Raw genomic sequence first — 10,896 nt, 5'->3', positions numbered from 1 at the left:
TTGAATACAGACATACTGTCAGTATGGCATGGCTCTGTGCAGGTGTAAATGAAGTTAAGCCAGTTAAATCCCAACAGCCAATCAGCAAGGAGAATAGAGGAAAGCTGCATGCCTATTGGTTGATGCCTTGCATGCCATTGTGATGACTCATGTCCAAATGTGGTAAACACTGCACACTTACACAGTAATACATTAGCTATTACACAGCCAAAAAACTCAAATAAAACCATTCTAAAAGCCTGTATCACAATAATTTAAAAAACGCCTAGGGGTATTTGCCCACTGTACCTCCATACCAAATTTCAGGACCTTAGGCCCTAAAATGAAGAAGCTGAATCCCATTTAAAGATATGGCAGGAGGAGGAGGAGGAGGAGAAGAAGGAGAAGAAACATCAGAAAAAGCAATATGGTTTCACCACACCACTTCGTGGTGTGGTGAACCCATAATAATATAAACAGCTGCGTTATCAACAATGGTTACAGCTCGTCATGGTTAAATGTACAAAGAGGAGTTAGACAAGGGGATCCTCCATCCTCCAGCTTGTTCATTATTGGCCTAGAAATAGTAGCAACTAAAATTATAACAGATACAAACATTAGAGGACTAGAAGTATATAATAAAACTCACAAATTATCCATGTATGCAGATGATATGACATCCCTGTTACTAGACATAACCTCTGCAAACAAAGTACCAGATACACTAAACCTGTTCAGAAAATGCAGTGGATTAGAACTAAATAAAGGAAAAACTGAAGCTTTGTGGATAGGATCAGACAAGAATAGACAAGATCAGCCCCTACCTGTACGGTGGCCCCAAACCCCCATCAAGGCATTAGGTACACACTTTGGACAAAACCATTCTAAATGTTACAATGAGAACTTTGACAAAAACTTTGAAAACATGAAAAAGTTATGTGATGTATGGAGAAGTAGAAATTTAACCATGATAGGAAGAATTTTAATAATTAAAGCCCTGGGTATTTCTAAGATGGTATATAACTGCTCAGTACTACATGCCCCATCATATCTTCTGAAACAAGTAAATGAATATATATTCCAATACCTTTGGCAAAAGAAACCTCCCAAGGTAAAAATGAAAACATTGATTGGCCAAAAATCCCAAGGAGGCCTTAAAATGGTTGATTTCACAATAATGAACAAGGCACTGAAAGCCACATGGATAAAAAGACTTATTATTGATCCATTAAAAGAAAAAGAATCATTATTTTCCAAATGGGGAGGCTATCTTCTGTTCAAATGTAAGGCCATGTTGATTTGGTTATATGGATGACATCCTCCGGGAGCCCCAAAACTGATGCGCGCGTGCGAATAAAAAAAAGTTTTGCAAAAAAAAAGTTCTTTTCATTATGAAATCTACGTGGTCATGAGGGTTGAGCAAATGGCACAGAATATGGTTTGGCGAATAATCTAGTCTTCAAGTTCATTTCTTTACAATTTCGTCTTTTTTCGTTTGATTTTGGCATTCTACGACATTGGTATAGGTTTTATTAATTTTTTTGTAACTTATGGTATATTTTTTGCTCATTTTGCAACTGTTTTGTACGGTTTACAGTATGGTTGAAAACTTTTTTTTTGGAAACGGCCGAAAATTCATGCGCGCGCGGATGTCATCCATATAATCAAATCAACATGGCCTAATTATTCTACCAAGTTATTGAATATGGAAAGAGACATCATAATAGCCTGGGAAGAAGTCATACAACATAAACCATTATCACACAGGCAGATTGTTTCTCAAGTCTTGTGGAATAATAGATTTATTGTGATTGGGAATACTTCTGTATACTTCAAATCTTGGGCCGTGGCTGGAATTACTTACATCCATGACCTATTACATGAAGATGGTACCTTTATGACAATGAATGACCTGTACAATGAATATGGTATAGAGAATAGTCCATGTCAAGTAATGAATTACAACCCACTCAAGACAGCAATACTTAGGAAATGGAAAGAAATAGTTAAAAACGAAAGACGAAAATGTACACCCGAAAACATCATACAATACTCAGATAAGATAGACCCAAACAAATTAACATGCAAATTAATATATGATATAATAATGAAAAAACAATTTGAAATATCATGTCAACAGAATAATATCATACAAAAATTAGACTTCCAAGATCTCATACCTTCGCCAAATGATGTCAGCCTTTATGACTAAGAAATTATAGATCAATCCCCCTGATTGCGCAAATAGGATCCTCAATTGCATCAATTATATCAGTTGATCATATTCCACTGCCTTTTACCTACCAAAACGAAGTCAAGTACCCAATGGCTATTTTACACTTGGGTGGAGTGAGGAAAGTCGCGTGAGGTGCCTGTCCGAATGACACGCGTGTAGTGAGAAATGCCAGGAATGGAACCCTCGACCTCTCGGTCTCGTGTCTGATAGTCTTACCATTCGGTCATTCGAGACAACCAACAGGGGATACTTCAAAGAGTTGATATCAGAGCTTTTGAACATATCAACAGCTGTATTACTTGCTTGTTGCACAACATATTGTACTGGAACTTTTTTCTCTGCATGAGAAGAGTGATGACAAATTTTATCTTTAATATATTTGTCTGACCCTTACCTCTTCCCTCATGACCTCAATGAAAGGTAGTTTGCACGCCGATTTGAGCTTTGATAAATAATGAAAATAAATAATGGTTCAAACAAAATCAAACAAAGACCTATGGCATACCACGTGGTCAGTATTGACGACGTTGCTGACGTAGAGCAGGTTGGTCCACCAGTTGGACCTGCAGAGGGGGTCTAAGTCTTCTCCCGGCCAGACGGGGCCAATGAACATGTACGGGTACACACACAGCCACATCATCAGGACAAACGCGTAGGGCATCGTCAGTCTGCCAGAGAAAACAAACAAACAATCAAGGACATAGAACGGTATTCAAGAGGCCATCTACGGGGATGCCACAAACTTTCTGCAACCTATTATCGACCACAGAGCATGAAACGTGTCGTGGCAAACCAAGGATTGGCAAACCAACAGTATGAAACTTCTTACCTCCAGTATTTGTGGACGTACATCATCCAGTACGGGATCGACTCTCCCTTGTCTCTGCTCTTCTGTATCCGCTTCAAGAGGAGGAAAGCCATCAGCAGGCCACTGGAAGGGCAGATCGAGATTACGGCTTGGTGTCATACTGTTTCCAAGGCCTGCACAGGCTCATAGCTCATGTTGTGTCCCAAACCGTGGCTGGGCGGGCACAGAACGGGACACAGCCTGACTGTTCATGATCAGAACCGTGTCCGGAAGTGCTGTCAATCATAGTGATTGGCGGGACCAGACACGGTTTGGGACAAGGCCATCGCGTGTCCCGAACTATGCTCAGTCCCCAGGCACGGTTTGGGACACGCACCGAGTGTTCCAGACCATGCCCAGGCAAGGTTTGGGACAAGGCACAGTTTGGGACACAACACACTCTTGAGTTAAATCCTTTAAAATAGGACACTGAAGGTCGTCAGGGTCTAACTCAGGGGTGTCTGTGGTACAATTATCTTTGGGGCAAGCTGGCCCTGAAACAGACATTCGATATATTTGTCCAACAAAAACTAGCCCTTGACAAGATTTAAAGACTTCGTGTTAAGTATGATTAAGATGTAGAAACAGGTGCATGTATGAACCAGCCAACTTATTCAAAAGGAGCTAAACCAACATGAAAAGTGTGGACAATGACAAGTACCTGAAATATCTTGAAAGTAGTTATTACTTCAATCTAGCAGTTCAAAGCTTTGGATTTTGATCCTTGTTAAAGGTCAAGTCGATCACTTCAAAATTAGTGGAAAAAAAACAAAATTGCACAGAAGAGACTGTGTATTCTACAGTCAATGTGATGTATGTGTCATGTCTCTGAAGACCAGACATTTCCTGTTTTTAGTGACCTGTCCAGACGGTTACGAGAAGTATCTTGAAGTCTGCTACAAAGCCTTTAAGGCCTTGAAGACCTTCTCCAAATCGGCCAAGACCTGTCGGGCTGACGGAGGCACCCTCGCCATGCCCCGCGACGCCGGTATCCACGACTTCCTCTTCTCCCTGATGAAACCGCTACTACCGCTACCGCTATTCGATTTTTGGATCGGCTTACATGATGAGCGACAAGAAGGCAAGTGGGAGTGGATAGACGGCACCGCTCTGGGGACAGGCTATAACCGCTGGAAGAACGGTCAACCCGACAACTATGGGGGGAATCAGGACTGCGCTTTCTATAGCTACTGGGGATCGGGCAGGTCTCCCTCGTCGGCCTTTTGGTATGATGAGCCTTGTAACAGAAGCAACCGTTTCATCTGTCAAGTCCTGCCGTCAGGTGCGTATTATTTTACAAACTGATATGACAGTTTATAAATAATGCAGACATGTCGAGTTAACAGATACAAGTACTGAGTATACAAACCTTAATGTTCTTTTTTCAAAGGACTATCAGTGCGTATCTGGTAGAACTGTCGTGTAAAATCAATAATTTGTACTAAATTATACATCATTCCACAATAATAAAGAATGGCAAATGAAACATAAATGCTAATTCATGATGCTGAAATAAAGTAAGCAGACAGGAATAGAGAAAATACTGAAAACAGCCCTCTGCTAATCACAAATCTTTTATTCATCTTCCCTTTAGCTGCTCCAGGCAAGTAACCGGACGCCCATGTATGGGAAGCGGCCCCGGCTACAGTCGTGAAACGTGGGTCCCGACATCCGGGTGTGAAGACGACTTAGAAGTGACCTAGGCGTCACATGTAGAAACAGCCATCATTCTAGGCTGAGGCAGGTTTAATTCCACCGACAGCACTACGGCTCTAGTCTGCTTACGTAAATAAGGATTTGATGTCTTGAGATGACATAACAGTTCACAATTGAAGCACTGTTTTAGTTTTTGCCTTTACATGTTTTGTGATGACAAAAAATACATGTAACAACAGTGACCGGAGCAATAACTAAAGAAGATACAGCGTTAGTTCGCCTTGCATTCAGGAGATCGACGATTCATAACAATGTCTTCTAAGTTCTAGAATGATTTCATTTTTCAGCGGTTCTGCCCAGTGCAGTACCATATAGGCTTAGTGTTGTGGAGGACAAGATACGAGGGGTCAATACATGTATAAACGTAAAATTTCGTAAGAGTTGTATGCAAGTTGCGGAGCGTATAATGAAAAGATGAAACGGTGGGTAAAGTACAATGGCAGAGTGAATCAATTGCTTTATCATCATTGTTAAAACAATAAAAATGACACATGCTGAAAGAAAGATGAAAGGCCTGCCTCGACCCTTGGTTTGTCAATAAAATATTGTTGACACTGAGGACATGGGTGAGGCGACACCACCCTGAGCGCTTGCGCAAAATAGAATAGTAAGGATGATAGCGGCTAAACATGACCTTTGCAAAGAAAAAACATGTAAAAGTGCTGTGAGCTTAATTGGTCTGCGAGTGTTGCGAGTGGTTCTTGGAACGTCACTGTTTGATACGCATATGGATGGAAGGGAGACGAGACTTTCTTCGCGCGTCTTTCTGTGTTGATTCAATTCATGTAATCTTCAGTGCCAACGTCATAAACAGACAATCATTGTGGGTGTAATAAAATAACAGAGAACGTTTGAAGCGCTACATTTCGGGTAAACAAGTTGGTGGCAAGAAGACGACTGCCTGCGCTGCGATGGAAGAAAACGTCTACAAGGAGGCCTGTAACGTCAGCAGTTCCTACAACGAGGATGCCAGCAATGACTACGAAGAGGCCTGTACAGTTTCTCCGTCGAGGGTTTCGACTAGAAAGAGGACCTTTGGCCTGAACCTCGAAACGGGAGCCTCAGACTTAGCAAAAGAACCAGGTAAGGTTCTGTAAAGATCAGGAATATCTCAGAAGCGCCAAACATTCTTACTGCTACATACGAACTCACACGTTTAGCACGTTACAGATAAAAATTTGATCGTCACCTGTTATGTCAAAATGTAGTACAATCTAATAAGCAAGGGTTCCAAGACTAAACTGTAGAAATTTTGCCAATTATGCAAATTAGGTCTTCTTTGATAAGATAAGACTGTCATTTGGGTTTATAATATGATCAACTGATTCAGAAGTTGTTTATACAGATGAGGAAATTATTTGCATGATTGATGAGAAAAATTTATGATTTACAATATAAAGGCACACCACGAAGCCATAATAAGTCATAGATCTTAAAATTATCGAGCAAAGGTATAGTGTCTCTAGTTTTATCTGTATTGTCATTTTGGTTGAAGTCATTATGAAACAAGTTTGAACTGTAATGGCCAATTTTATAATAATGGTAAATTTGGGTGAGTCCGATCTATTGTGTTTGTCATTACAGTTCAAACCTGTTTCATAGTGTCTCTAGTTGCTAGGATTTACCCCAGAAGCAGAAACGTGACGTATTGAATATTGTACATTCCTCAGGTTCGTCTGGGTCTCTGTCTCAGCGCCAAGCCGCCGACCCCGGACCTGCCTCTGCTGAGACCGCTGGGTACATCCCTGGGGTTGGTCTGAGGGGCCCTGGTCAGTCCCGAGTCTGGACCAGCGCCATGTTGAAAACCTACGCTGTGGTGACAATGATCCTGATTTGCTGTCTGCTGGGAGTTACCATCTCTCTGGGTAAATAAATGAGCAATGTATTTTTCTTAGAATATTGTTAGTAAAAATGAGTAAAAACTGAACATTAATTGTAATTGCCTGTCCTCTTTCCTACATTATTCGGTGTTCTTGTCCATTTATACAGCTATGAAGATGTCTGACCTGAGGTTGACAGTCCGAAATCTTGACCGGGAGACAAAGGGTGATCTGAAAGACCTGAAGCTGTCAGTCAACAAGCTCGACAAGAAGACAACTGATGATCTGTCGGATCTGAAGCTGTCGGTCATCGAGCTGGACACGAAGACAGCCGAGATCCACGTCTCTTGGTCGAATTATCGCCAGCAGGTATGAAGAAAATTCTTTTTGTAAAACATATCAGGGCCTAGATGACATATTGGAGAGTCAATGAGTTTTAATCGATGTGTTAGTAATTTTAACAGTGAAATCCAATATCATCAAATGACATACTACCACTAAGATGGCGAGTTAACGTACCACAAATATTACTAAGCTATATCCGTTGGTTCCATCCATTGCGAAACATGACTGTAAATCAGGGCATTTGATTTACAGGAAATGAAAGAGGACCTGTCGGCAAAGCTGGTGGAAAATGAGAAAGCTGTGAACAACGTCGCAGCCAGCGTGACACATCTGACCAAGTCAGGGCTGCTGGAGAAGGAGAAGATACTGCACCGTCTGGAGAATCTGGAGGACAACATGAAGAACAAACAAGACGAACCGGAGAAAGAGCGCGCTCCGATACGCCTGCCAGGTAGGAAGGGTTTTCAATATGGTGACTTAAATCATTACATCATTCCCTTTGTCGGTTAAGCACAAAGAAATGACTTAACGATAACTCCTGACCCAAAACCTGAAGAAAACCGAATTTGTCAAACAAAAACTAGCATTTAAACTAGCATTTTTGACAAGCATTAAAAGACTTCAATTTAAATAGGATTAAGATGTAGAAACAGATGTAAGATGTATGAACCAGCCAACTTCTTTAAAAAAAAGATAAACATAGAAGTGTAAACGACGATGAAAAGCACCTGAAATGTTTGGAAAGTAGCTATTACTTGCATTGGACAATCCAAACTTTTTTAAACGTCAAGTCCATCTTTTTAAAGATGAAAGACAAAAGACAGAATTGCAAAGACTAGAATTTTATGTAGACTGCAGTTTGTGTGATATAGGTGACATGTCTCTCAACACCAGATATTACCATATTGTTCAGGGAATTGTCCTGACGGTTACAAGAAGTATCGCGAAGTCTGCTACAAAGCGTTTGACGCCAAGAAGACCTTCTCCAAATCGGCCGAGACCTGTCGGGCTGACGGAGGCACCCTCGCCATGCCCCGCGACGCCCGGGTATCCACGACTTCCTCTTCTCCCTGCAGAAACCGGTATGTAGGATCTGCGGCTTTTGGATCGGCTTACATGATAAGCATCAAGAAGGCAAGTGGGAGTGGATAGACGGCACCGCTCTAGGGACCGGCTACAACCGGTGGAGTTACAAAGAACCCGACAACGCTGGGGGGAATCAGCACTGCGCTTTGTACTGGGGATCGGGCAGGTCTCCCTCGTCGGTCTTTTGGCATGATGAGGATTGTAACGACAGATACCGTTTCATCTGCCAAGTCCTGCCGTCAGGTTCGTATCATTTCACAAACTGGCGTGATATTTCATGAATAATGCAGGCATGTCGAGTTAAAAGATACAAGTACTGAGCATAGAAACTTTTTTAATTAAATCCTTTTTTTTCGAAGTACTATCAGTCCGTAGCTAGTAGCATTGACTTGTCAAAATCAATACTTTGTACATGATTATAAATCGTGGGAACATGCATGTAGGATAAGATCATCCAACAATGATAAAGAATGGCAAATGAGACATAAATGCCAATTTTTAATGCTGAAATAAAGTAAGCAGACAGGAAGAGAGAAAATACTGAGAACAGCCCTTTGCTAATCACAAATCTTTTATTCATGTTCCCTTCAGCTGCTCCAGGCAAGTAACCGGACGCCCATATATGGGAAGCGGCCCCGGCTACAGTCGTGAAACGTGGGTCCCGACATCCGGGTGTGAAGACGACTTAGAAGTGACGTAGGCGTCACGTGTAGAAACAGCCAATATTTTAGTCTGAGGGAGGTTTAATTCCACGGACAGCGCTACAGCTCTAGTCTACTTACGTAACTAATTAAGGCTTTGATGTCTTGAGATGACATAACAGTTCACAATTTTTGCACTGTTTTAGTTTTAGTTTTTGCCTTTAAATGTTTTGTGATAACAAAAAATACATGTAACAACAGTGACCGGAGCAGTAACTAAAGAAGATACAGCGTTAGTTCGCCTTGCATTCAGGAGATTGACGATTCATTACAATGTCCTCTAGAATGGATTTCATTTTTCAGCGGTTCTGCCCAGTGCAGTACCATATAGGCTTAGAGTTGTGGAGGACAAGATACGAGGGGTCAATATATGGAATCCATGTATAAACGTAGAATTAGTGAAAATGCACTGTATACAAGTTGTAACACGTATCAAGAAAAAATGACACCGTGGGTAAAGTACGTAATCAGTTAGCCTTTGTACAATCTGGATTTTGCTCCGCAACGCTCGAAAAAAATCACATTTTTTCAAGAATTACAGAGTGCAAATCCGAAAAGTACAATGGCAGAAGGACTTCATTGCGTTATCATCGTGCATCTAACACGAGAAAAAAAAAAACATGACTTTTCACATTTACTGCGGCATTGTGCACTTAATTGATCTGCAGGTGACGCTAGTGGCAATGGGAACATGATTGTTTGGTACGGATGTGAGGGAAGTCATTGAATTTTTAAGGCCTCTGAACAGCTCCCTTTTAAGTTGGATTTTTTTCCTTCGCACATATTTTTCTCTGCTGATTTAATTCATGTAATACTCTGTCAACGTCAGAACCAGACAATTATAGTGGGCATGACTGAGAAAAACAAGTAGTGTTTAACGTTTGACACGCTACGTTTTGGGTAAACAAGCCGGTTGTGAGAAGACGACCGCCTGCCTGCGATGGAAGAAAACGTCTACAAGGAGGCCTGCAGGGTCTTCAGCTCCTGCGACGATCTCGGGGAGGCCAGCAACGACTACGAGGAGGCCTGCACGGCCTGCTCTCCGCCGAAGATGCCGGCTACGAAGATAGGGAGGGCTCCTGGCCTGAACCCAGCACCTGGAACGTCAGACGTTTCCGGAGAGCCAGGTAAGGTTCTCTGCAGTTTTAAAGTAATCCAGAATCAAAGGGGATTTAATAAGTACAGGTCCCAGAGACGACAAGAGGTCAAGCCTGCATAAATATAATATAATAAAACAATGCATTGATTTTGTTGACTCTAATATAATAGTGCAGCACGTTAGAAATCTGTCCCGATTGGTCTACGTTTTCCTCACGTTTTGATCTGTATTTTGCGTTTCTCTGTTCGTCTCAGTATTTCCTTAAGATACTGACTACATTCTTCAGGTTCGTCCGGGTCTAAGTCTAACAACAAGCGCCAAGCCGCCGACCCCACACCTGCCTCTGCTGAGACCGCTGGCGACATGAAGATGTCGGTTAGGAGGATAGGGAAGGCTCCTGGCCCGAACCCAGCACCAAGCATGTCAGGCGTTTCAGGAGAGCCAGGTAAGGTTCTCTGTATTGTCAAAATAATCCAAAAGGAGGGGAAAATCATTACAGGTCCGAGAGACGGTAAGAGATTAAGTCTGCATAATATAAAACAAGGCAGTAATTTTGTCGACTTTCCTATTCCATAAGCGATACTAAATCATCAGATCAACACATGACCATATTGAATGAATGAAACCTTTATTGTACGTTTGTGCTCTAACAAGCTAGTAAGTACAAGTCACGAATAAACAGGGGAAAAGAATACGGCAATAACACTTAAACTATACATAGAAATGTGGTCTGCTATTTACAGGTTCAAGTTCTTCTCGCTTCTTCAGGCAGTTATAGATGTAAGAACAGATTGGGCTCATGATACATTGTTATATTTTGTAACTAATATATTGTATCGAAAGTAGTTCGTAGTAAGGGTTGTAAGATAGTTTACGTTTACTGTATAGTTGTCTTACTGCCACACATTGTATCATGTACGATTGTCAAGCAATAAAGTTCATTCATTAATTAATATTCATTCATACAATAGTGCTACGTGTGAGAAATCTGCCAGGATTGCTCCTCGTTTCTCTGTTCGTCTCAGTATTTCTCTGTTCAAACCCAGCAAGATACTGTACATCCTTTA

The 10,896-nt window shown here is 41.5% G+C and overlaps 2 protein-coding genes and 1 pseudogene across 2 annotated transcripts in view; all 3 read left to right on the top strand.

The window, feature by feature from the left end:
- The first annotated feature begins 3,884 nt into the window (after positions 1–3,884).
- LOC109465664 (perlucin-like protein) lies at positions 3,885–4,765 on the top strand. The gene is made up of 2 exons (XM_019763046.1): positions 3,885–4,288; positions 4,657–4,765. The coding sequence occupies exons 1-2, from the start codon at positions 3,885–3,887 to the stop codon at positions 4,763–4,765; spliced, it is 513 nt and encodes a 170-aa protein (XP_019618605.1).
- Positions 4,766–5,689: 924 nt separating this feature from the next.
- On the top strand, positions 5,690–8,637 carry LOC109465663 (annotated as a pseudogene).
- A 1,033-nt stretch (positions 8,638–9,670) lies between these two features.
- The window catches only part of LOC109465662 (C-type lectin domain family 10 member A-like), a 4,567-nt gene continuing 3,341 nt past the window's right edge, over positions 9,671–10,896 (top strand). The window contains exon 1 of the mRNA XM_019763045.1: positions 9,671–9,857. Within this exon, the coding sequence (XP_019618604.1) occupies positions 9,671–9,857 (187 nt within the window). The remainder of the gene's footprint in view (positions 9,858–10,896) is intronic.

The sequence above is a fragment of the Branchiostoma belcheri genome, unplaced genomic scaffold (assembly GCF_001625305.1).
Source record: "Branchiostoma belcheri isolate BF01 breed outbred unplaced genomic scaffold, Haploidv18h27 scaffold156, whole genome shotgun sequence".
Lineage (NCBI taxonomy): Eukaryota > Metazoa > Chordata > Leptocardii > Amphioxiformes > Branchiostomatidae > Branchiostoma > Branchiostoma belcheri.
Note: the sequence above shows the minus strand (reverse complement) of the source record. Positions and strands in the feature narration are given on the sequence as shown.